This window comes from Poecilia reticulata, linkage group LG14 (genome assembly GCF_000633615.1).
Source record: "Poecilia reticulata strain Guanapo linkage group LG14, Guppy_female_1.0+MT, whole genome shotgun sequence".
Lineage (NCBI taxonomy): Eukaryota > Metazoa > Chordata > Actinopteri > Cyprinodontiformes > Poeciliidae > Poecilia > Poecilia reticulata.
This window is the reverse complement of record NC_024344.1, coordinates 584,753-611,985: the sequence shown is the minus strand read 5'-3', so window position 1 is coordinate 611,985 and position 27,233 is coordinate 584,753. Positions and strand designations below refer to the sequence as shown.

Sequence of the window (27,233 nt, the reverse complement as noted above, 5' to 3'; positions counted from 1 at the left end):
CAAAAAACTAATCAATTATCGTCTATATCGACTAATACGTATTTCAGCCACCAGCTAGTGAAAACTTTATAAAGCAGCCCTTTAAAGCCGTGTATCCCTTTTCCATCTTTGAAATTGGTCTTTCACATAAAATCCCAATAAAATGAAATGATTTGATGAGATGTTAAAGTCAAACATCTCAACTTTTGACAAAAAAAATTAAAAAAATCAAAGCCTTTCCACCCCAGTAAATAAGCTGGCAGAGCAGAAAATCAGGACAAAAACAAAGTCCTGCAAACACATGGAATTAGAGAAGGACTTTGGGATTAAATTCAAGCTGAGCAGAAGAGCAGGAGGAGCTAGTAGCACATAAAAAAAACAACAGTATCACAAGAGATTACTGTGCCGTGACACGTGTAAGGCTCTCGGCATGCTTTTTAAATCTCATTTCTTTTCTTTTTCCACATGTTTTCTGCTGTGTTCAACCTCAGGATTATGTCAACAACAAGGTAGGAAGTAACTCATCAACATTTCACACGTTCATCTTGACACGTTGGGTTATTTTTCTGTTGGTTTGTGTGTGTGCTGATGACTGCGTAGATAGTGCCCACCTGAATCAGACACCTGTTGTTTGGAAGCAGGCCGTGTTGTGAAAAGCAGGTCGTTTTGATGTCGCCACACACATGCGCACGCCGCTGTCTGCTGACGCTGTGGGTGGCTGATAGGAATGTGGCGAACAGACGGATCACGAGGTGCATGTTGGGAACCACAACATGCTGATTTACACAGGGGTTAAGGTAAAGTTTACAGGACAGAGACAGGTTTACGAGACGTTTTCACTCAAGTTTAGGCTACAATACAACCACATATGCCTTAAAGTGACAGTATTAGTGAACAGTAAACACATTTTTACAATAAATTGTCCCAACAGTTACTGCGATAAACAATAATGCTTTGACGCCATTTTCATGTGATATGATAGTAATTATGCTAGCTGCGAGCTAGCATAGCCTGTCATGAATGCTAAGGCTAGTTAGAATGGAGAACAATGATGAACTGGTTTTCTTGTAATGGTGGTTGTTTCTCCGCCATTAGCACATTTCGCAGCGAGTATTTGATGTTGATTGACAGCGCTAAGCCCCTCCTCTTGACTTTGATTGGTTGTTTTTGGCGCATTTCTTCAAACGACAATAGTAGCTCATGTGAAGGTGAAGATCCATCTTTTCACAGATTATTTGTCGTATTTTAAAATATCACAACATGGTGACAGTTAAATATTTTTTAAATAAAAGTTACGTACTGCAACTTTAACCTTCTTATTTTTAGTAGCATAACTTTAAAAGTACACATCACACTCATAAATGCATCCACTGTGCAGAAGTGAAGTGTAGTTCTGGCATTAGATCAGAAGATGTTTGCAGCTCTTACTGAACCATAATAACATCAGTAATCCATTATCACTGTTCTGTTCTGCACTGCGTCTGGTGTCTCTCCTCTCTTAATGCTTCGAATTGGAGTCAATGGAGTCTCTGAATATATGAATTAAAAAGAACGCGCGCACACACACACACACACACACACACTACCACCAGTAAACCATCATCATCATCAGGAAGTCTGTGATTGGCGGGAAATGTGTAAACATGCTTAAAACTTGCACATTTTGCTATTTTTTTGTTTCGTTTAAGAATAATTAAATGAAACAAAATTTTCACTGGTCCATTTTGGACCAGTGAGGCAGAAGATTCTGCTCATTCTGCAGCAGCAGACCACTGGGATTTACTAACGACTCAGACTACACACATACACACTCATACATTTTGAAATAAGCAAAAAAAGGCACTTCATTAAGACATCAGAAACCTCAGAGTGACTGTCTGTCCTGTGCTGGAGAGGTTGGATAAGAAGCCATCACCTCATTTGCCTTGCGGGGGAAACCCACGCTGAGGGGCTTTTTACAGCCAGGCTGCTCCCTGTCACCTCTGGATCATTAATCCAGAACAGGCTCAGCCCTCGGCACACAATGCTTCAACAAAACACTGAATAAAACCTGCAAACAATGAGTTTCCCATACGGACTTATTGGTATTTGTATCAGTTTGCCATCTGAATAACCTGGTTTTTAGCTTTTGTTTCCGGGTTGCTAAGTGTCTGTCTTGAACGTGCCTGTGGACAGTGAGGCATTTTTCTCGGTTCTCTGAAGGAAGTGACTTTCTTTAACGTTCAGCGGAAGACACAGACGTCTCATGCGGAGTTTGTGGTTTGCTACCTTCCTGTGTCAGAGGCTGAGATGTCTGACATGTTGTGTTGTTTTTTCTCCCAGAAACTAATCAAGCATTTAGTTTATGGTAACGGGTAACCTGATATATGCTAATTGGGTTACCAGCGAAAACCAACTCCACTACTGAGCACAAAATAACTTTGAGGTGACAGATGCTGAGATTGTTGATCTGCTCATATTCATATTATTTTAGTGATAGATAAAAAACAAACCCCTAAAAATCATGAACACACTCTGAACTGATGTACTCACTCCTTTTTATATATTTTGATATGATACTTCCAATTAAAATCTAGTGCAATCAATTATTTTCGAAGGTCACATAATTAGTATCTACAGTTTATCTGTGTGTAATTTAACTTCAACAAACATCAGGAAGACTGCAGCCGTTTAAACGACAACCTTTTTAGAAACGCAGTTCAAAATGGGTTTAAAGGTGAACCGAAAACATTTGGAAGTCAGTCCAGATTTGCCATTTTAAAGCCAAATCTGAAATATTTATAAAACAAGATCACATGTGATTATTTGCACAAGCCAAAAGTTGCAAAAATAGTCTGCTGGATCAGAGAGTCCACAGATTTTCACCGCCCCCTTTGGGCCTGGCATGCTCACTACATCGTTTACGGTTTGATTTGTGTTTTTAAACAGGATAGAAAAACACACCAGGTGAGAGTATTTTGGAGAGGGTTGAAGCAAAGATGACATATAAAACAATATAATGAAGAAACAACAAAGCCTTGTTCAAACCTGAAACAAATGGGACAAATCTGCACACCTTCCAAGTCATTTTAATCAATTAATATGTGCATCTGGCCTGTGGTCTAGTCAAAGTTCAGACCTTAATGCAGTCTCTGGATGGGAAAATTGGTTGACTAATATCTCAAAAGCACAAAAAAACAAAACTTTTCAGATTTGTATTTGTAAAAAAACCCCAACTTTTTTACAAACCGAAAAAACAAAAAGAATTTTGTTGCTGTAAAATAATAGATTGTGAAAAAGTTCAAGGTTTAAATAATTGAKTAGATCTAAAACCCTACCTAATTTTTATGAAGTCATACAATGATGCTTCAGCTTTTAACACTTTAGTCAAAACAAAATGGACTCTGATGCACCGATCTTTGAGCTGTTTCTGTTTGGGATTACATTACCATGACGCTGTTTTGTTGTATCATTTTACTCGTTTTGATGAGCTTCTGCTCGTCATGCAGGYCCATTAGAGACTGAAGTCACCGTTTACAGGCAGGTGAAATCTAAAGTTGCACTCTTCATGTGGTTGACAAGTCATTGCTGTGACTCAGCAGGGTGCYTTGTCATAACACAGTCAGCCTGGTGGAAACATAAATATCTGAACATTTAGAAGTCAAGGAAAGGGTGAAGAAGACCGAGTCTGACGTATTTTTGATAACTTTTCATTGACTGGTTAAAAGTACCTGTAGTTGTAGAAGCAGTTTTTAAATAATGTAAATGTTTGAGACATTTCAACAGCTTTGAGCTTCTACRTATTATAAAAAGTGAATTTTCAGCACAAAATTATTTGTGTGATTTGGCATCAAAAGGAAATATAAAGGCTGTCAGGATTTTGCTAATATATTCTCCATCAATGCTATTGTCATTAGTGTCATTAAAGCGTTACGCATATTATTTATGAGTGTTTCCTTCTTGACGTGGTTCTCATGCTGAGCTGAAATATCCTGGAAGGCTTGTGTCTGAAATCTGCCTGCTGCCTTAATGCATCCAGTTCTCATCYTGTCTCTTCCTATCTGGACACACATGGAACCAGTTCAGCCCTGGGGGATTTTTCTACCCCTGCTAAGGTCGGTAAAGCCCCAGGGAAAGATGGAGAGTSAGAAACCAAGAGAACAGGAAAGTCTAATCAGAGCCAGAAGATCAAAATGAATGTGTTGCCTCAGAAAAGAGTATGACTTACATTTTCAGTAAGTCCTTTGCATTGCCTTACTGAAAATGTGCTATATACATAAAATTACCTTACCTTACTTGGTAAATGTTAGTATTCAGTTGAAAATTATGACCAATACCTGGTTCTGGTTTTCTAAACCAGCTGACATGAATGACAGCTGCTCTTCTTTTTTACAGATATGTTGCATTTTATTGCAAGATTCACACATGCGCACAACGCTGGACGGCAATAAGTTGATTTTTTTACTTGTCATCCGTAACGGCGGTGTCGCGGTTGAACAATTTAGTGAACAAAATCAAATCTCAAGATGTAGGGATTATTAATTTGGTGCAGTGCGCCACAGCAAAGAGGAAATAAGTCAGAAAAACTGTTGAGAAATAGCTTAAAACCACTCGTATTGTTCTTTATTCTTGCTCTCTGTGCCGGCTATGCTGCACACACAGACCCACTGCCAGCACATCGTCAAGATGGCATAACTGACTTACTTCCCTCTTATGTTGACAACAATGCCAGTCTTCGTCTTGCACACGTGATTTCTCCTTCCAACGTCTCTATAACAAACTAAAAGGTAAATATTAAAGTTTTTCAGTTATTTTGTTAATGGTGGCATCAAGTTTTCTGTGCAGGGAAATCTATCCCAGGTTAGAAAACCAACAAATGAGCTGAAAAGATCACGCTTTAAAATGTGGCACTTTCTACTCCTTCAGTTGGGACATTTTGTTCGCTTTTTGGTGGTAAGTAGCTCTTAAAATAGAAGGTATTGGGTATGAAGCAAATGGAGAAATTTACTGTAGAAACCACTGTTAAACTAAAGTTCTTTGCTTTTGTTCTGACTTAATTCTTTGTGCGACCACAAATCATTGCCAGCAAGTGAAACATACGCATAAGCCATTACCCCTGGAACTGGCAACCAGACCCAAACCTCATGTTCTAATCTGTGGGTTGTTTACTTCCTCAAATTGTTACCAAGGCTCAAAAATACTCAAACTGTTCCTGAGCTGGCACATTCAGCCAGCCTCACACACCCAAACCCACTAAAGTACTCAGACTCCTTTAACTTTTACACTTTTTTTAATGTAATAGAGGAATTCAAAGTAGTGCAAAGTGAAAAAAAATGACACATTTTTACAAATCACTTGCAGTCATTTGTATTTTGAAGAATGTTGTTACCATCTGCTGCAGGGCTGGATTTGACTGCTCATTTTTGTTTTGGGCCGAATCAAGACCATGAAAGCTCTTAAAGGGCCGGTTGTGCCAGAATGTATTGATAAAACTTGATCACAGAAATATCAATGAATTTATAAAAAGCTATGGCGGGACTTGGGTTTGACACGCTATCGTGACTTTTTCTTTGCATTACTTAAAATATAATTGAGAAATAATTTTTTTGCGATCGCTTTACTAATTTGGAAGATTCCTATTAACACATTTTTTGTTTATCTGAATTAATAAGTGGTTTAAAAGCTTGATTGTTTGACTTCTGGCCCACATTAGCCTCATGTTTTGACTCTATTAATCGTGTGGACAGCAGGCATGATTGCATGTGCAGTGGCGTACAGCCCAAGCTGGGCAGCACGGCGCACCACTGTTGCTGCTAATTTTAGGGATTACATCACCAGCACTAACATGACAACCTTGTTGATCTCCCACTCTATATTCTCTCCTCTGCCTCCTCCCTCTCAGCTGCTGAACCTTTATCTCCCCGTCTCTTTTTGGGCTTTCATTAGAAAGTATTTCATTAGATTAAGTTGAAAACCAGGGAGCCGTTGGAGCTTCAGAACAGAAGCAGATTTAATAGTTGTCAGGAAAAGCTGAGGTGAGCCTCTGTCAGATATAACATGTGTCCTGCAGAAAAACAAAGCCTTTAATCCTCCTGTCTTACCTCTTTTTCACCTTGTGAATTCCCGCTGGCAGTTTTTATTCCAGCCCTCTTTTTCTCCTCGTTTCTGAATTTTTTTATCCTCTCATCACTTGCTTGTCTTCTCGTTCATCTTTCTTTGGATAAAAATGGGGATTTGTATCCGTTATGTTCATCATATCAATTTTTTTTTTACAGTTTTTTTTTTTAGGGAAATTGCAATAAAACTACCTATTGCATTCACAGCAGGGCTAACAGTGTTGGCTCAATGGAGTTGTTTTTGTTTCTCCATCTCCTTCAGGCTTGAACCTCTCTGAAGGCAGTCTCTGTGGAGACCAGTCGGAAAGGGAAGGGTTGATTTTAAATGGCAGGAAGTCCTGAACTCATTCCCACTGAAACGCACCGAAGGAATAAACACGCATATACCTACGATGGCGGCAGACTGTCACCAGATCTACATGAAGTGACTGTATTCTTCTTATTCATAAAATACATGGAGCAAATGAGACAAATGTAAAGAGGGTTATATCATAGTTTCTCAACCATAAACCAAACCACTGTTAAAGTGGTGAGACATAGACATACCCCAAGGCTCAGTACTTGTTCCACTTATTTTTAATTTATTTCTGAAGGATTTTGTTAGGACATTGCACCGGTTTTAACTGAACTCGGCGTGAGCAGCGCTGCGCCCCACACTGACTAACTGCATCTTAACGCCTAAAATAAAATTATTTGCGTTGGACTCTCTACCGGCTCAAAGAAAATGTTTTTCACCAAAGCAACTCAAGTCTGTTTTTCTTTTATTATGTTTCTGAATTATAAATAGCCCTAAAACGTTATTAGTGCACACAAAACTTGTAGTGAAGAACTTTTTTGATTTGAAATACAGGAAATCTATAAATTCAGAATCACAATAACTCGAACCAGGTCGACGTGTTYGTGGTTTTATTGTGGAGTCAGAAGAATAAAGACAATGAGTTAAGAGACTAATATTTYAATTTCAGGTTGTGTATATTAAGAAGTTATTAGTGCAGGGGGCAGCTTAAGGTTAGGTGGTCTGTGAGTGTTTGTTAAACGGGATAAGTTTGAGAAACGCTGCTTTAGCTGGATGGTTGGTTGCATCAGTGAGCTGCAGAGCTTCAGTCAGACCTGACAGAACTGATTAGATGTGAGCTGCATTTAAAAGCTGCYTCTGGCCACAYGCTGCATGCAGGTGGCAGCAGACTGGTTAACCTGGCCTACTGATTCCCAGTAGACCTCTGGTCTCAGCAGCCTCAGGGTGAAAGACATCCCTAAATATTCACACAACACCCCGACTGTACACACAGGATRCCTCGTGTCTGGCTCCTCCTGCACGCTGCACAGCATGTGTGGTTGTCTGCCGGCTGTTTCCTGTCGTTYGTTGCCTGGTTAAATTAGTAATATTTTCTAAAAAAAAAAAAATGTCTAAATCACAATTCAGCCTCCCAGTGTGCTCTTTTTACTTTCCTATTTGCATGATTGCCTTGCTGCTTTTGCTCTCTTTTTCTGCCTTTCTATGCATTTAAAAYATTCACCTGACGTTACCCGACTCGTGTTCACAAACACACAGGGCTGCAGACTGAATGTTCCAGGAAGCGTTTCCTGTGTGACGTCTATCCTGCYCGGTGTTTTGCTCACACATGTTCACTTATGCCTGAACGTCCTGAAAGTTCGTTTTCATTTTGTGTTCGGGTCAGACGAAGCGTCAGAGGCGACTGTCTCTTTAAAAACCAAAACATGTTTGGTTTGTGCTGAATCCTGCATTTCAAATCTACAGACCTACTCAGTTTACTTCAGTTACTTCGGTTTTTGGAAAGATGTACTTTGAGGTGTATTTTATTTTTACTTTTACTAGAGTCATTTTCTTATGAAGTATTTCTACTCTTACTTGAGTAAAATTTCTGGATTTTCTACCCACTGTATAAAAAACAAATCAAAATTTAACCAAAAATTTACCAGACGGACACAGAAAACAGTTTTTATTAAAATTTCTTACGTTTTTTATTGTGAGAAACTGATTTGGAAACATTTTCTTGTTGTTTTTATTACTTATATGAATTATTGTCATTTATGTCCTAAAAAATATCAAAGATCTTTATATTTTGGTCCATCTGATGTTATAATTTTAAAAAATTAAATGATTGGTGAATTGATCAGTTAGACTATTTACCAAATAGTTTTTTACTCCTGAGTAATTTCTTGGACGGCTTCCTTTAGCAGTGGTGCCTCCCTCTTTCAGATCGGATGGATTTAGCAGAGCGAGGTGAGTTTTTCAGAGCTTTGATTGTGTTTTGTAACCTAAACCAGCTTTGAAGTTCTTCCCAGATTTATCCCTGAAGTGTTTCCACATCTCTGCGATGCTGTTTGCTCTTCAACAAAGGTTTTCACAGAACAGCTGGATTTATACTAACAGTAAATTACACACAAATGGTCTCTATTTGGTATTTAGGTTACTTTTGAAGGAAATCAGCTGCACTGGATTTTATTTGGTAGCATCAAAGTAAAGACAATTGTCATGTTTTTGTTTTTTAAAAATATTACTGTTCACAATGATGCGCTATTTTCTATCAGATTAAACTGTAACAAAACACACTGAGGTTTTTAATGGTAGCCTGACAAACTTTTACCTTCAGAAAAGTCCTGCTCTTCTGTTTATAATGGAAATGTTTGTTTCAGTTTTTGTTTTGAAAGTAGCTTAGTTAATATCTCTTGAAATGTGGATATAAATGCATCCGGCTTGATGGATTGGACAGATGGCACTAATGGTGTTTCCATGTTGGCCTATAATATCATAATGCATATTTCACAGCTTTTCKTTCTCCTAATTGGTTTGTGTTTTCAGTTTTGCATCATTTACATGTTCAGAGATCCCATAAATAAAATATCCATTAAGCAGAGTCACTTTTAATGASGAAAAACCAAAAGCAACGTTGAATCGTTTTGAAATATATTAACAATCTTTCTACATTTTTCTCTTCTGTATTTATCCAAACATGTTAAATTGATTCAATAATCAATATTTCAGGTTTCAGTTGACTCACTCTGACCTGCTACCTATACATAGTTCTCAYGTGACGTCACACTTCCAGGAACTTTGTAATCGGCGGCCATCTTGGTAGGTGCATGAGGTACGGAGTTGCTATGACAACAATAAACAGAACTAGCTCTCACCTCATTCCTATCCAAGTACATTACAACTATTACTGGATTACACTTTGAGTCGTCCACCCACGTCTGTGTATTACTAAAGTAAATATCAGTGATGTACACTGCAGTACTTACTGCAAAATTAGCTTAGCTAACGTAGCTTTTACYTGCTAGCTAAGGCAGACATGTAGCCTAGGTGTTTGTTGCTACATGTATTTACATCTTACTTTACATTAAGAGTTTGTGCGTCCTTTAGAAAGTCTGTTAAACATTGATTATACGCATCCATGAGGCTCCTTGTTTGTGAACTCTTTATGTTCACTAAGCAGTGAACTAGTGAACTTTATCGTAGTAGTAGATCGGAAGCAGCTTCTCCACATCGTCTGACATGTTTCGATCCCAACAGCAGCCATTTTGTTTGTCCATATCCGTTCTTTTGTTGGTCTTGGCGCTGCGCTTGCCTACCAAGATGGCGCTGATCACTTCCAGTTCAGACTTTGGAAACTATATACAAACTAAACATTGAACAATAATTTCTTAGATGCATCTGAACTGAAAACATGTATTTTTGGGGAGAAATCTACGGCACCCTGTAGATGTTTTCTTACTGAATCACACTAATTTGTTTGTGTGGGTGGAAAGTATAATAAAAGTATSAGTGCGTTAGGAAGGCCAGATTGGCTTTAAAGGTAATCTTCTGTGCAATGTGTCCATTTGTGTCATCTTTCAGTTACACATTGACTTCATCTGAGAAAACACAGCAGAAACTGCTTCTATCTGRGGCTTATTTATAAAGACCAGGCTTTGAAGCAGAGCAGACATGTATGCAAAAAGGAGGAAAGCTGCAGTTAGTGCACACTCACACTTACACACTTCTTTTTAATGCAAGCACAGATATACTGCATGCACTCACTTGACAGGCCCCATCCATTAAGCCGAGAGTCTTTAATCCATTCAGTGATCTGTAATTTCATTCATATGAACTGGTGGGGCTTAATGGCTGAGTCTCTGCAGGTCTGTGTGTGTTTGATTCATCCTTTCATCCCAGTAACTATCTGCTCTGTCCACCGGCYTCCCATTTTGGTTTTCTGCCTCTCTCCCTGCGTTCCTCTCCGTCTCTCTTGTGTACATAGCGCTCCTCTGAAGGCTGGACTCCATGTGCTCGCCTCCGATTGGCTGCTGAGGGGAGAGATGATGTCATTCCTAGTCGGGAGGTGTATTTCTCCTCGTTGGCACAGAACGCAGAGGAAAAAGATCCTGATTCAGAGCAGCTGGCTGAAACTGTAAAAACAGTAGCATGGAGCCAGAATGAGATGGTTAAAATAAAATATCAAACAATTTGAGGAAATAATTTCAGTCCTGTTTCTGGCGTCTCTTCCTGTTCGGCTAATAATTAGCGTTTCTAATTGACAGACGGCTTCCATTGTCTCTGGTTGGAGATCCTCCCCCACTCTTTCATCTTTATTGTCCTGGTGTCATGAGCACAGTGCACTCTGGGTAATGCATGAAGAGCAGGGAAAAGGGAAATGGAAACACTTACTGATGCATTTTGTTAAAATAATTATCRTTGGAATAAAAGCCGCTTGTCAGGAGATAACAGCCAAGTTTCAAGAAATTACAAGTTACTTGAATCACAGTTTGAGTTTATTAAAATCACTTCAGCATACTTAAAGAAGGGCGGTGATAAAATATTGCGATATTTTTTAAATTTTTATTGAAAAAGAACATTTAGCTGTTTGTTTTGATGATGCTTTTTGCTTTCCTCAGTTTTCTGTAGGAAGTTGCATCGACCTGTGTTGCTTTTCTACTAAGAAAATTTAAATGAAGGTGAAAAACGCTGGTGCAGACATGCAGCCGGCTGGCGAGTTTTTCTAATCCGTCATGATTTTTACCACTTTCGCATGTTCTGTCGTTTAAAAATCACAAATCAAGAAGAACCACCAAGAAGCTGCTCTTACAAACAGCAGCTCATGTTTTACAAAGAAAAGCTCTCGACTTCATGGCAAAATTTAATTAAATTCAAAGTGGATTAAAGACTTTCAGATGCTTCTGATTGTTTATTTTCAGAATAATGTGGTCAAAATGAGAAACATGCCTTTATTAGGGTTTTGTGATGAAATTTCTTGATTATGAACTTCTGAGGATTTCAAAAGGTTGCTAAGCTTGGTAGAGTTGGATCTATTGTCTTAACATAAGTTGCTTGAATTTCTTCCTCATTTTTGTCTATTAAAATGTGGGAGCAGATGCAGGTTTTGTCCTGAAAGGTAAAAATAAGYGTCAGGTTGCTTTTCTTCTTGTTGGATAGACGTCGCTGGGATTTTTTAAAGTTATTGTGTCTTTGTTAGCTTGAGATTTGTCAAGGTTTTTTCTGCATCTGTGTTTGCKTRAGTCTTAGACGTCAGATTCTGTTGCAAATCTTCCTGAGCCGTTTGTTCGGCTGCAGAGTCTGTCCTTGTATCTCTCTGGGATTTATCCCCCCTCCTCTCCTCTCCTCCGCCCCTTTCCCTTTCTCGTTTTTTTGTAATTTATGCTCACAGAGGGGAGGGGATTGCCTCCATATACTCGGCTTTATGTTACCGGCAGATCAATAAACATGTTCCCTTGCTGTCCTCTCGATCTCCATCTCTTTCTATCTCTCCTTCTCCCATCCACATCTGCTCAGTGGTCAATCCATTTAATGCAGTCCCCGCTGYTGCGCTGCTCTCGCTCGCCTCGTTTCAGCCGCCTCCCCTGCCCCGTCTCTCTTCCCGCCCTCTCCCGCTGCACAGGTGATGTCATTCTTTTTCAGCTGGATTCCCCTCCCTTCCCCTGCCTCTCCTAGCTCCTACTCTCTCCTCCGCTTCCCATTAGCGGCTGACTCTTCTCCGTGCAGCATCCGTCCGCGGCGGCTTCTCTCTCCAAGGCTGGGGAGGGGGAGGAGGAACACCGGCGTGAGGTGCGAGCGTTGGCCACTGGATGGTTGGGGTTTACCGGAGTGGAATCGCTGGGATCTGGCATGGAGCTGCACGCCGCCGCTCACGTTTACATCGCTGGAGCTTTATAGAGTTGCAAAGAGACGGAGGAAGGAGTTTGTCAGATGCAGATGATTCAATGACTTCAACCCTGGCATGAAGTTTTTTCCAGCTTTTTGCTGGATCTGTAACAGGACAAAACCGACTTAATAGCCTTTTGATAAAAGTTTRCCAGGTTTAACAAATCTTTGTTTTCCTACTAGAACTTTCTTGCTTAAGTCGACGTTTGCAAACTTTGGTTCTGCCTTGACTTGAACTACCTAATTAATACGGACGTCTTTTTTTTTAAACGCATCTGGACGGTTCTGTTGCAGCAGGAAGAGAGAGAAAGAGTGGCGTCAGCCGTCCCCCCTCTTCTGTTACTTATTTATTTCTTTCCTCATCCTTTYGCCGAATAAGAGGGGAAACTTCCCCCTCTCCGGCTCCCTCCCGCTCGTGGAAATGGCTTTCCTGGTCCGTTGCTATGCCAACTGCTTGCAGCCGTGGTCCTCCAAAGTAAGCGATGTCGTAATCCCTTTTCTGGCCCGTTCCTCCGGCGTGTGCGCCGCCGATAGGGGGAATCGGAGATGAAGATCTCAATTAATTWGCATGTTACACRGATGAATGTTGTCTGCTTGGAGATGCATGACTGCTCCGCTTTGCATTTGATTTCCAAACATGTWGGAGGGGGKTTGGTGGGATGAGAGATGCACCAATCAAACCGAAACGTCGGAATCRACCAATTTTTCTGATTGATGATTGAAAAATTGGCTCCAAAAAGCAACAGAAAWGCTGTTTCTGTGCATTAAATGCAGCAACAGTAGAAATTCCCACTATTTTCAGATAAAAGTGGGAAATTGGCTGCTACCTCGATCCAGTAGCCTGTTGCATGTCACTTTTTCCTCTTTTCTAATTTTGGAATCAGTCAAAGTGGTTCATCTGGAAAACTCTGATTGGTGGATCTCTAAAATAAATATTTTTTAGGAGGTTAATGTGCATTAAAAAGCATTTTTCTCAGTGTTTGTTTATAAATCCAGTCATTGAGTAGCTGGGATGTTTTGGAGATTTTTTTGTCTCTTCCACCAACATCTCATTATTCTGAGCAGCTGCAGCTGCAACTCTGATTTAAGGGTTTCCAAAAATAATATTCGGAAACTCACCGCTCTGTTCCTCCGGCTTTAAATTCGGCTTTTTTCCCCTCTTATTAACAACATAGGGATTTAGTCTATTGAAGCTGTGCAGATGAAGTCGCAGGCCACAGAGGAGCTGTTTGTCTGTACATTTACTGAGTCTGAACCCAAATAGCTGCATTGTAGCTGAGTTTATAATTAACAATTCCTTGGCCTAGTTTCAGTTTCTGAAAATAATCTGCCGGCGTTATCCTCTGCTGAACTTCTGATGATGTAAGGAAAGCAGCGGCAGGGATCGAAGCTTTCCTCGTTTTTATCGTTCGCTCTGTTTAAAGCAGCTGATTTATGGGAACATGAGCGCCCCGGTTGTCCTAATAGAAGGAGTTTTGTGGATCTCCGTTTGTCGGTCGCCGAGGGAGCGTCGACCTGGGCGCTGAAAGCCTCAGAGATGTTTGTCTTCAGCGTCTGTGATTCTTCTTGTGGGATCGGGACTAATTAGGTCCCTGGAGATTAAAAAAGGAAGATGTTCAGTGTGAGGTGAAGCATCGTTGTTTGGTGGCTTGTTACCTTTCATTCTTGCAACCCAAAACAAGCTTCAGTTGGAGATGTGTTGGGACTCAAACATTATGCTTCTAAAGTGATCGATTATCTATTGGATTCTATAGATTTAGCTAGAAATTATTGCAATAAACGATAAAATTGTTGTAATTCAAGTGATATAATTAATGCAAGAGCGGATTCTCAAAGACCAATAAACTTTAAATTCTAGTAAATATTTAACACTGGAACTAGAAGACATTTTAAATATTAAAAACTAATTAAAACAACAGAAAAAACTAATAAAATGAATTATAAAGTCTCTGCAAACACAATTGTCCTTCAAAAAAAGGTTTAGTTGAGACCCAAACACCGGACTGAATAGTTTAGCCGTAGAAAGAGAGAAAAATCAATAAATCATTAGTTTAATTTATCCTGCAATTAATTGATTTACTGCTTATTGTATCATTGATGTTTATTAAATTTGATGAAAACTTACTGATTACTTTTGACATATTGAGAGTAGAAATACATATTTATACCCACGTAAAAGTAAAAAGTAGCAGGAAATTACTCAAATAAGAGTAAAAAAGTAAAAAGTCTACTGAAGTTCTGAGTAACTGATTTAAAAATTACGTCATCAGACCAAAATATAAAGTTAAGTGGAAATGTTGGTATTTTAAATTACACTAATTCATGTCAGTAAAACAAAATAATAAAATCAGGCAAAATAATTTATTTCCAAATTAGTTTCTTTTAATACAAAATGTATAAAACTTTAACAGAAACTGCAGGTGTGTCTGAGTCCGGTGAGTTTTTGGGTTGTTTTTCATTCAGTGGGTAGAAAATCCAGAAATTTTACTCCAGTAGCAGTAGAAATACTTCATAACAGAATTACCCAAGTAAAAGTAAAAAGTACAGCGTAGTAAATTTTATCAATAAAGTCACTGAAGTAAATGTAATTGAGTAAATGTAACTAGTTACTACCCAACTCTGTCGTCATGAGGGTGTTGAATTAAAAAGTGGAAACTTTTCCACCGTCACATGGTTTTCAGTCATTCTTCTTCATGTGTTTAAACTGCGCAGGCGGCCATATTTACTTCTAAAAGTTAGTTTCAGTTATTTAGAGATTCCAGACGCTTGGTGCGCCTCTGCCCCGCCGGCCCGGTCCTGCCCGGCGTTAAATCCATCAGCCACGCGAAGSTCCCTCCACCCCATTGCTATGCAACACAGACAAACTGATAATGCCAATGTTGTGCATGGATTATTGATTACTGACAGAAGCAAAGGCAAAACCCTGAGAAGTGCTAAAGATGGAGTCATGCAACTCTTCTAAACATCGAGCCAAAAAACTTAGAAAGAAGGTGTTAAAAAAGCTGCTACACACAAACCCAAAGCTAAACTGGTTTCAGAAGGAGTCGGTTTGGTTCAGGAGACAGGAAGGAGCAGATGAGTGAGGATGCAGCTGTCTAAAATAACAACAACTGCAGCCGCAGCAGTAACGGCAGGCTGGCGACAACAGCAACAGGCCCCATTATTGATGCTTAAATAATAGATGGAGATGGAGAGATGGAAAGGTAAAGGAAGGAGCGAACAAGTAGAAAATGGCAGAGAGTCGGCCTGAATACTAATTGGAAAAGAAGGGAGGGAAGAAAAGATGGAAAAGGTTAGAAAATGCCAGTTTTTTCTACCACCACAGTTCCAAATACGAGTCCAAATTTAATGGTTTAATACCAAAAACCAAGGTGGGACCTAAATTTAAACATTGCAATGGACAGAGACAGAGTTTCGTCCAGTACATAAACTGGGGGTTGTACTGGTGTCTTTACTGGTCTGGATAGAAAAATCGATCAGACAGAGACGACTAGAAACATCCAGCTCTATTATCTGTTAAACAACATATTTTAACATTTCATTATTTTATAAAGCAGTGGCAGAACTAAACCAGGGAGGGAGAATCCGACCAACTTCAAATCAGGACTGAACTCATTTTTATCATGTTTTTCCAATTTATTTGTTTTAATACAGCTAAAAATAGCTGAAGAATGAGCCTTCCTGTAGGAAAACAACCCAGCTCCACTGGCCTGCGTTTTAATTTCCATCATCTGATGCCAAATTTCCAGTTAATTCTTCAATAACTTTCCTCAGGCATTAGAAATCAGAGCAGGAGAAAATTTATTCTGCTACCAAATACAAACTTAAAGGGATTAAAGGTTGCAGAAATACCTACCTGCTTTAAAAATTAAAAATATATATTTGAATTATTTTTTACATTTTATTCATTTATTTATGCATCTTTGTTTTTGATATTGGTGTTGCTGAAATTCTTGCAATAACAGAGTAAAGTTTTAAAAAGAAAGTCATAATTATCTGTTGTGTTTGTGGTGTTTAATACGCAGCACTTCTCTCTTTTTTTAGATTTTTTTGTGTTTTCGGGTCATAAAGGAGCAGCTTTAGAAATAAATACATTAACAGATGAAAACAAGCCATGGATGCATTGGTAATCAGCAGTTTTCTTTATAAAATAAAGAAAATGAGTTAATAATTACTAACCTCAGGCTTATATATGACTGGAAAATGTATCATAAGGGTTTTATGTCAGTCGACCATTTTTTGTTTTAAATATCAGACCAATCCAAAACGCTCGAAATGCTTCAACGCGCCATCGACGCGCGTCCATATAGACTTTGAGTGTAAACCAGACTCTCCTGACGCTCAAATCGTGTTCGGTTTGAGCGAACACGCTAACGCTGCGGTGTGAACGCAGCGCTAGCTGATTCCACTAGCCTAGCTTAGCTAGCTGTCAGAGGCGCGATATATATATCGTTATTGATTTATTGTCCAACCCTACGTCCCCCTACAACGTATTTATACTAAATTGGTCAAATTTAACAAGACTGTCCGTCATGTAAAGTATATTTATATGATAGTTTTCTTGGCTTCATGGTTCCCTGACAACATGAATGAGTTGAGTGAACCGTTTTCTGTGCTGTGCGGGTTCGACCTTCGTCAGGTGAGGTGGTTTCTGCCCCTGCCTCTTCTCGTCAGACTCGGCTGCTTTCCTTCGACCTCGGCCCCGCGTGCTGGGAGGCAGTGGGACTGACAGGATCCACGCCGAGTCCAAACCCGCTGTGGCCTTTGAGCTTAAAAGGCGGCGAGTGCCTGAGCCGCTCCACAACAACACAAGCAGAGAGATGTGGGATTTTGAACATGAACCACGCAGAGAGCTTTCAGCATGCCGAGGGAGCGCTGGGATATCATATGCACGGGAAGTGGGGGTGATAAGGATCAATATGGATTGCATTTAGCCAGGCCATGCTCCACTCGCCTCCCATAAGTCATAAATTACCATTCAGTCCTAACAATAACAGACACCATTACTAATTTTCTCCTCAAAACGTGTGACTCTCTCTCCTCTTGTTTGCTTCATCTCAGAGTTTATAATCACATATTCAAGGGTTTTGCAGCTCTCTTGAAAGTTGTGAGCTGAAAAATTGTGTCGGGATTTAAATGGCCTCTTGGTTAAACTTTTTTTTTTTTTGTCTCTTTCTCATGTTGAGAGATAATTGCAAAAGCTGTTCAATAAAACAGGAGCGCTGCAGCAGCTCTATTTGACTCCTTTGTTGTGAGCATGAAGCTGTCATGCTTTTTACACTGAATAGACTGAAAGCACCGATTTTTCATTCTGAAAGTAGTATTTATTCATTTTTACTGTAGAGAAGTGCGCTCTTTGCCCAGTATGCAAACATTTTATGTTTTTATAGCTGCACTCGTGTAATAAAACTAACACAAATGGCTTGTTTTTACACACTTAAACTTATGGAGGTTTTGGGAAAAGATGAATTATCTCACTTCTTTTTCTGATATAAATCTGCAAAATGTTGCTCTGGTGCGACTAAATAAAATCTGCTAATCAAGTAAAAGTATAAAGTAGCCGTCCAAGACATATACTCAAGTAAGAATCAGGAACTGATCAAATTATTATTTCATATTTAAAAATCACTTCCAAAATGTAAAGTTAAGTGAAAATTTTGGTATTTTAAGGATCAGAATTACAATAATTCATATAAGGAACAAAAAATAGCAAAGCATTTTTTCCAAATCAGTTTCTTTTATCAAAAAACTTCTGAAACTTTAACAGAAATTGCAGGTGTGTATCTGAATCTGATGAGTTTTTAGTTAAAACATGTCCATAATTTATACACTGATTTCTGGATCTTAAGTTTGTTCTGGAATAGAGAGGCATAAAACTAAATGTTGGTTCCAGTTGTTCTGGGGTTAGTTCTAGATTTGTACAGTATAAAGCTAAATGTTCTCCATGTTTAATTATAAAGCTAAATGTTGGTTCTCTGTTTGATTATAAAGCTAAATGTTGGTTCTCTGTTTGATTATAAAGCTAAATGTTGGTTCTCTGTTTAATTATAAAGCTAAATGTTGGTTCTCTGTTTGATTATAAAGCTAAATGTTGGTTCTTTCTGTTTGATTATAAAGCTATATGTTGGTTCTTTCTGTTTGATTATAAAGCTAAATGTTGGTTCTCTGTTTAATTATAAAGCTAAATGTTGGTTCTCCATGTTTAATTATAAAGCTAAATGTTGGTTCTCCATGTTTAATTATAAAGCTAAATGTTGGTTCTCTGTTTAATTATAAAGCTAAATGTTTGTTTTCCATGTTTGATTATAAAGCTAAATGTTGGTTCTTTATGTTTGATTATAAAGCTAAATGTTGGTTCTCTGATTATTAAGCTAAATGTTGGTTCTCTGATTATAAAGCTAAATGTTGGTTCTCTGATTCTAAAGCTAAATGTGGGTTCTCCATGTTTGATTATAAAGCTAAATGTTGGTTCCAGTTGGTCCAGTAGACGGTGCTGCCCAGGCTTGTTCTAGAATTGTAAAGTATAAAGCTAAATGTAGCATTACTTAGCCAAACCCGCTACGTAATTTGTGACTCTCCAGCTGCGATAGGCTTGAATGTGGACAGTGAAAAGGTTTTTACATATTACAATCGTTGTCATAAACCCATTCATTCTGCTGATGATGCTTGAACTTGAACTGTTCAAATCCACACAGTGGTTAAAATCATGCAAAATGTCCAGCATTTATGGATGCTAGCACATGTTACGCAAACTCCAGCTACTACCCCCCATCCATCCTTCAAAACACACACGCATACACTCATCCATGTGCTAATAGCCCCACCACTTAGTGCCCCCAGCCCACATTATCTCACTGCTATTGATCCACATCCTCTCGTCAACCAGAGAGCCTTTACTGGATAATTTTCAAGGGCATTTATAAATACAAGATTGGGTGGCTGGGTTGATTTCTCTGCGGCTCTTGGTGAATTGCTGAGTTAAACAGAGAGCAGCGTAGTGACCGTGTTTTGGTGCTTCAGCATTTACAGCAAAGGCGGTTATTATTTTCTGACAAATTGGAGGATTTTCGCAAAAAACTTTTTGTTTTTGCCTAATCCAGAAGTAGAGGAAGCTCTGAGCGTCCAATAAAACGCTGCAGTTCAGGTCTGGTTGAAAAAGTTAATTTCCCGTCCTGACTCTTGTTGCTGTGCCAGAATCACAGCCAGCCTCGTCTGCGCCAAACTATGTTGGCCGACAGAGCAGAAACTCGGTCCAACGCTAACAAAAGCTCCCCAGGAGAACCGCGGGGTGGAGCTGGCCCTCCAGCCGCGCCCCGGGTCGGCCGCGCCGCTGCCAGGGACGCGCTGCGCGACTGCGGCTCGGTTGCATGGAGAAGCATTACGGATTGGGCCACCGGGCAGGAAGCATCTGCTAGCGGAGGGAAGCTTTGAGGTGCTAAGTTTTATGTAACGCTGGGTATTTTCTGTGTAATATTTTATGTTTGTGTTGGTGGGAAGTATTTTCCTGTATCCGGGAGACCCGACCGTGGCCCATCTTCCTCTGGATCCCAGGCAGACACCTACCAGCTTCCTGTAGCAAACAAACAGAACTGAAGGGGGCAAAAAGACGGACCAAAGCCTCGTCAATAAATCAATCAATCAAATTTTATTTGCAGCACATCCTAGCAACAGAGTACTTTTCATCATAAAAACACAAAAATCTACGATTTCCAAGTGCCGTCATCAAAATCCTCAAAATGTTGGTCGATATTTCATTTATAACATTTCAAAATAATTTCTAACCAGGTGGGTTTTTAGTCTGGGTTTAAAGGTACTCGGTGTTTCGGCTGTTTTACAGTTTTCTGGACATTTGTCCCGGGTTTGTGGTGCTGAATGCTGCTTCTCCATGTTTGGACCTGAGAGGTCTGGAAGGTTGATCCAACATCAGATCTTTAGTAATCTTTAACAGAAGTGTTTCAAAGTCTATTCTCTGAGCTCCGGGGAGCCAGTGGAAGGACTTTTGTCCACAAAATACCAAACATCTGATGAACTGAATTTATTTTTATGTGATTTGACCTTTCATCCACGCGTAACCTCCGTTTCATATCACTGAAAACGACTGACAATAAAAAAAAGAGAAGATTTATAACGTGGTGCCGTTTGCCCATGCAGTGGAGGAAGCATGGCTTTACGTTCGTTCAGACTGTATCGACTTGCTTTTTTTAATAACTTCTCTGATATGTTGAGTTGCTACGGATAAAGAGTGATTGGAGGTCAACCTCCACATTCTGGGTTTCACAGTCGTCTTGTGTTTAATTAACTTTATTGTCCAACGCGGTATTTCAAAGTAGTTCAACCTTTCTGTCTGAATCTCCTAGCGCCATGTTTGATTCCAAACAGGAAGTGGTGGTTGTTTTGAAGGATTGTGATTGGCTGACATAAGTTTGGCTTTGCCCTATGCTGCCCCCTGTGGGTGTGGCATGTTTACTACAACAGCTTGTGAGGATGAACACGTTTCAAAAAGTCTCGGCTTTTTAAAACGTTTCTTGTGTTTTTTTCCTCTATCTGAAACATATTGTACATTAATAAAGACACTGATTAATTAAAATTACGTGTACCGAATTCAGTCAGCAGGTCAGTTTTCCTCAGTAGTTTGTGTGTCTGATGTAAACTGTGTGAAAATATAACATCAACACATAACGGGTGAGACGGGTCAAGGAAACTAGAAAGGAATAAAAATGCTCCTTTTTGCTCAAAAAGGAGTAAAAATGTTGGTTTTGTAACCAAAATGTTTAACCAAAAAAAAAAAAGGCGTCATTAGAAAGAGAAAACATATCCAGGTCACAAAGAAGACGATGAACACAAATTGAATAAAACTTTCACAGATGATACAGATCCATATATTTTCTCTTTTTTTAGGCTATTTAATGTTTAGCTCAAACAAATTACCTTTAACTGGACTTTTGTACCCTGGTTAGCTCATTATAACCTTCTTTTTAAATGCAATTTGACATCTTTTCTCCTGTTTAGACGCAACATAATGTCCTTTTTTATGTTTCCTGTTAAATCTTGAGATAAGTCTTGGACAGGAATGGCATAAACGCACAAAATAAATCTCTTTCTATCATCTAGTCCAACTCTGGTGCAAAAGTCACAGACCCTTGGCAGCGCTGATCCAATTCAGCGTCCCGTCTGTCACAATACTGGCGCTGTTTAGTGTTGAAGCTGCCAGCTAATGGCTGCTGATCCRCTCCAGAAACTCGCCGGCCCAATCTCTGCCCAGGCCAGGAACTTAACAGCCAATGATTGTCGAACCTTGCAGCTCACTCACCAACTCCTCGCGCCAAATCACAGAACGAGTGTCCTTTTATCTCAACTGAGATAAAACTGAGCTAATTTGTTGCTATGCAAAATTCTCTCCATGCTGCTGAAAACACGTTGTTCAACTACAACAGATGAAAAATAATTTAGTTGTTTCCTGAAAATGCAACATCTAGTATAAAGAGAAGTTTTGGACAAGTTTTGTGCATTTGTTGTTCCACATTTAAACAAAACAGACCACCTACAATGGAGAGAAATTTGAATTAATTAAAATCAGCTGCCAACAAAAGCAACATAAATCTACTTTCCTAAAGGGAAAATGTTTTTTAATCAGCTGTGTTTTAGTAAAGAGAAGACGTGAAGATTTAAAGTGGTCTTTAAAACATCATAATGTTGTTGACATCATTCGTGTTAGAAGATGACCCTATTAATTAATTCAACTACATTTTCTGTTAATTAGTTATGTTTTTCAGCTCTTTGTTAAAACTGATGCTTGTGTTTAAAAGTATCACAACAAACACGTTTTGCACGTCAAGCATTGGCAGCGATTTGAGCACCAAATGCTCGAGTTGGAACATCTGAACTTTCACCAGTTGTGGTTTTGCATTTTTTGAGGTAAACTAAGAAAAAATAACTAAATATAATTGTCGCTGTTTTCTCTGGTCCTACGATCTTTGACCAATCAAGTTATGACTGCAGAGAATAGAAAGGATGTTTTTTGGTAGAGGATCAGCGAGGAAGTAGGAATGTCGACTAAGTTCTAACTTTTACAGTTTTAACCTAATGTAATTTATTTTCTATAATAACAAGAAAGTCTGTGTTGACTAAAAATGCATATACTTAGTTTGCCCTGGTGTTACTGAATTCAGCACAAATCAGAGAAAGTTCACTCTAATGTGGGGGAAAAGTTCACCAGAGAGTTTTTGTTTTGTCAAACCTTCTTTTAGAACTGGAGAGGATTTAATTGCTACAACTTGTGGCAAATAAATTAAACGCTAATTCTCTCAGGCATTTGCGACATTTGAGGAAATTAGAGGTTAATTTTTTCACTAATTCAGAATCAGTTTTCTGTGTCTGAATAAACAAAAGCGTCGCATTGATTTCAGGAACTATAAGAAGTCTCCGTAGTGTTGCTGCACAGCCGTCTTTGCAGAGCGTGTTTCTGATGTCTGTTGCTAATTTGTGCCGCAGCAGAAACAATTAGCGATAAACGCGACGCTGACGCATTTCAGTTTGTTAAAGATTTTCATCTGGTGGAGATGAAGTGGTGAAAATGGTCTCCGAACTCCAACCTCACTCCTCCTCTCTCTGCTCCATGTCTGTCTTTGCAGTTGTCACCTCCAATTTCAGCTTCAATTTATTACATCTCCCCTTGCTGCAGCTGGTGCACACACACACACACACACACTCACACACATTCACAAACATTCGCAAACATCCATCCATTTTCTTGCACCCTTGTCCCTTGGTGGGGGTCAGGAGGTGCTGGTGCCCCTCCAGCTAAGGTTTCAGGCGAGAGGCGGGGTCACCTGGACAGGTCGCCAGTCTGTCGCAGGGCAACACAGAGACACACAGGACACACAACCATGCACACACACACTCACACCTAGGAGCAATTTGGAAAGGCCAATTAACCTGACAGTCATGTTTTTGGACTGTGGGAGGAAACTGGAGTACCTGGAGAAAACCCACCATGCACAGGGAGAACATGCAAACTCCATGCAGAAAGACCGGGAATCGAACCCAGAACCTTCTTGCTGCAAGGCAACAGCTCTACCAACTGCGCCTCTGTGCAGCCCCATTCACACACATTCACACTCGCATTGCTCGGAGATATGGTCGGCTGGACTAAGGCAAAATTGGAATCTTGAGAGAATATTGTAGACCTTTTATCTTCATCTGCTGCTTCACTTTCACTTCATCCTCATTCCACCTCACTGTCAGTCCTGTTTTTCATTATTTTTCCTCTTCCTCCATGCTTTCTCAGTTTTGTCCTCTTTCCTTTCTTTGTCTTTGTCTCTCATGTTTATGCCAGGCGACTCTATTTTCTCTCCATCTGTCTCTCTGCTCTGTATCTGAGCCGAGTCTGTTTGTTATCTGTAGACCTAAAGAGGGATGATCTAAAGCCAACCTACAGCTTCAGTCATTACAGATAGAAACGAGAGATCAGGATGAACCTTCAGAGTCGCATAAAGACGGTTACAAAGTCGGCCTTCTATCACCTGAAGAACGTTTTCATGATTACAGGATTAATGTCTCAGCAAGATGTAGAGAAACTCATCTTTAGTCGCATTGATTACTGCCTAAAAAAATCTGACTTAAAGAAATTTGTACAATTAAAATGAACAAAAATATCCAGGCTGAGATTTGAAACTTCGAACTTGCAGGGTTAAACTACTGCTGGTAGTTTATAAATCACTGAATTAAAGATTAAAGATCTGCTGCTGTTATATCAACCTTCCAGACCTCTCAGGTCTTCTGGTTCTGGTTCTGCTCTGCATCCACAAAACCAGAACCAAACGTTTAGAAGCAGCATTCAGCTTCTAAGCATCAGAAATCTGGAACAAACTTCCATAAAGCTGCAAAACAGCTGAAACACTGAGTTAATTTCAATCTAGATTAAAAACCCGCCTGTTAGAGCTGATTTTAAAACATTAKAAATGAAACATTGATCATCTGATGTGTAACTTCACAAAATTATTGACTGTGTGATCTCCGACTTTGTGTTTTTGTGATATAAAGCTCCTTAAAATGCCTTGTTGCAGAAAGCTGCTACATAAATAAACCTGACTGACTGACTGAAGTTGCGTATGTTTAGAGATAAATCCGGCCTGGATTGATCAAAGTTTTCTTACTGCTAAATCTGGTCCCATTTTCAGACATCAGAGTCCCAAGCAGTCATTTTACTCACACGGTTTTTAAAAAAAAAAAGGACTGAAAATCTCCCGACGCCAAATCAGGAGGCGACAGAAACGGAGGGAAGTAGTGACGGAGTCAGGAGACGGAGTTAATTACCAAAAAAGACGAGATGGGCCTGGAAGAGGTGAATGCAAAGAAGTGGAGCAGACACCTCAAAGCGGAAATCAGATTCAGGGACGGAGTTAAGTGGCGTGTCAGAGAAAAGCCGAGACGTCTGTGCAGAGAGACGGTTGTTCCTTTCCTGCAGAGGTGCATGAGCTGTGATGTGGTTTCTGGGTACGCAGTCGGCTGTGAGAACTGAATCAACGCAGAGATTTGAAGTGTAATTAAGCTCTAAGAAATCCCAGTGTGAACTTTGCAGAAACTTCACTGATTATTTGAAAAGAAAACAAACTCTGGCTTCRAGATCTACACATCTGTTTATACATAAAGTGCCCTGCRTTGTTGGCCCCTTCCAGATTCCTCACCGGGAAACACGGCGGTGGCAGCATTATGATGTGTGCATGCAGGAACACAGAATCTGATGATCAGTTGAAAATCTGATCTTAAGCTGCTGCTCTCCATCCAATCTGACTGAGTCKCTGCTTTGCAAAGAAGAAAAATAAAAAATAAACGTCTTTGTGTACAAACTGGTAGAGAAAAAACKGACTTCTCCTGTTTAATCTGTAAAATATTTTCCATTTTCTCCACYWGCGTTTATCTTGACATGTCAGGATTGTTTGTCCCTGCTGACACCTGCAGGCCAATGTTGTTAGTGTCATTCGACCCGGCCGTGACCTCAGGAGGGGGGAGAACCCAAAACTCTACTCAAGTAAGAGCAGAGACACTTCAACCAGTTTTTACTCAAGTAAAAGTGAAACGTCCAAGAAACTGCTCAAGACATTATCGACAGATCAAAATGCAAAGTTAGAAAGTGGAAAATTTGGTATTTTTAGAACCAAAATGAGTAACAAAAAAATAACAGAATCAGGCAAAAGAAAATGTTTCCAAATCAGCTCCTTTCAGTAAAAAACTTGAACGTGAATCATATTTGTTTTTCATTCAGTGGGTAGAAAATCCAGAAGTTTTACTCAAGTAAGAGCAGAAAAACTTCAAAATAAAATCACTCAAGTAAAAGTGAAAATAAAATACTTCAAARAGTAAATTATTTCAAAGACGTTASTTGAGTAAATGTAATTGGGTACTACCAAACTCTGGTATCGGTCAAAGTTTACTCAGGTTTAAGTTTTGTTTTTAGGACTAAATTTATTATTTTGACCAAAATTCAGTTTGAATTATCATAATAAATTAGACGGGTGTTTGATATGTTGCATCTTATGCAGCCTCTGTGTTTTTGTGACAGTTTCGCAGTTTTGTTGCTTTTTGCGTCGTCTTTAAATATTCATTGAGTTTCGTCAGGTTTTTTTTCACGTACTTTAATTATAATTCTCATCAAGATTCATCAGCCACATTATGGTTTAATTACTCCATCTAAGCTATTCATTCTGCTCATCATCATGGAAATACATTTCCACGCGTTTCTTCGCTGTGTCTCTTTGGAATATTTCCTCTTTGCTCCAAGGAGCCGCCCATTGTTTGTTTTCTCCTCAGCAGAGATTATTCTGTGCAAGATGCATTTAGGAAAAATGTTACGTGGTTAAAAAGCCAATCTGGCTTTATYGTCCTTTTAACTACAGAGGGAATGTGCAGAAGGAACCACTCAGGTTTCARCCCTTAAAATGCCATTTCTGTATGTTTTTTTTATTGCGTTTTAACTGATTTGTTTAGGTCAGAATGGCTGGAGTGGGTTTAATGGTTCTCTAATATAAAGACTTGGATAAAGAGCTGTTGTTGGAGGGTTTTCCCTTCATTCCTGATGGAGGGTAAACCCCTAATTTGCATGGCAAGCAGCATGCCATTTCCTAAAAGCTGATTTTCGCTCAAATTCCTATCACTTGTGTTGCATTTAATCATATCTTRGTGGGTGGCTTAATAAAATCACCAGCTGCATTTTGCACGGCACATTTAACATGAAGGCAGGAATAAAGCAAGTTAAGCTCATAGCATAAACTACATTCATAACCATTTCTAGTTGCTGTGTGTTTTCATAACACAAGACGTTCATTTTTCTGCAGTGAACCTGGTTTTCTAATAATTGSTGCGGTGAAAACTCGATCCTCCCATGATTGGAGCTTCCGCCCTGACACGATGAAACTGTACAGCTGAAGGAGCCACACGCATTTATATTTAATCTCCTAACGCTCATCCTTAATGCATGAGGAGAGTGGAAGACCCCGTTCCCCTCTGGGAGAGGATAGACGGATTAGAGCGGGATTAATTCTGTGGCGTGAAGAGGAGCCGCGAGACCCCTACCCCACTCCACCCCACTACAACCCACGCTACCCCACTAAACTCAACCCCACTCCACTCCACCCCACTACAACCCATCCTACCCCATCCCACCCCACTCCACCCAACTCCACCCCACCCTACCCAACTCCACTCAGCCCCACTCAAACCAACTCCACTCCACTCAACCCCACTAAACTCAACCCCACTCCACACCACCCCACTCAAAACCACTCCACCCCACCCCACTCAACTCAACCCCACTCCACCCAACTCCACTCAAACCCCTCCACCCCACCCCACTCAAAACCACTCCACCCCACCCAACTCCACTCAACTCAACCCCACTCTACCCAACTCCACTCAAACCCACTCCACCCCACTCAATCCCACCCCAATCAACCCCCTCGACCCCACTCCACTCAACTCAACCCCACTCCATTCCACCCCAC

At 39.8% G+C, this 27,233-nt stretch overlaps 1 protein-coding gene across 17 annotated transcripts in view; it reads left to right on the top strand.

Annotated features, from left to right (window-relative positions):
• Positions 1-27,233, top strand: part of rapgef6 (Rap guanine nucleotide exchange factor (GEF) 6) — a 145,091-nt gene that overhangs the window by 58,998 nt on the left and 58,860 nt on the right. For 11 of the 17 annotated variants that reach the window (XM_008426850.2, XM_008426849.2, XM_008426851.2 and 8 more), the window contains one exon: positions 471-488. The exons of 5 other annotated variants lie outside the window; for them this stretch is intronic. In XM_008426850.2, the coding sequence (XP_008425072.1) occupies positions 471-488 (18 nt within the window). Of the gene's footprint in view, positions 1-470; positions 489-11,963; positions 12,710-27,233 lie in introns of those variants that run through there. One more of the 17 variants, XM_008426869.2, reaches the window with a different exon arrangement.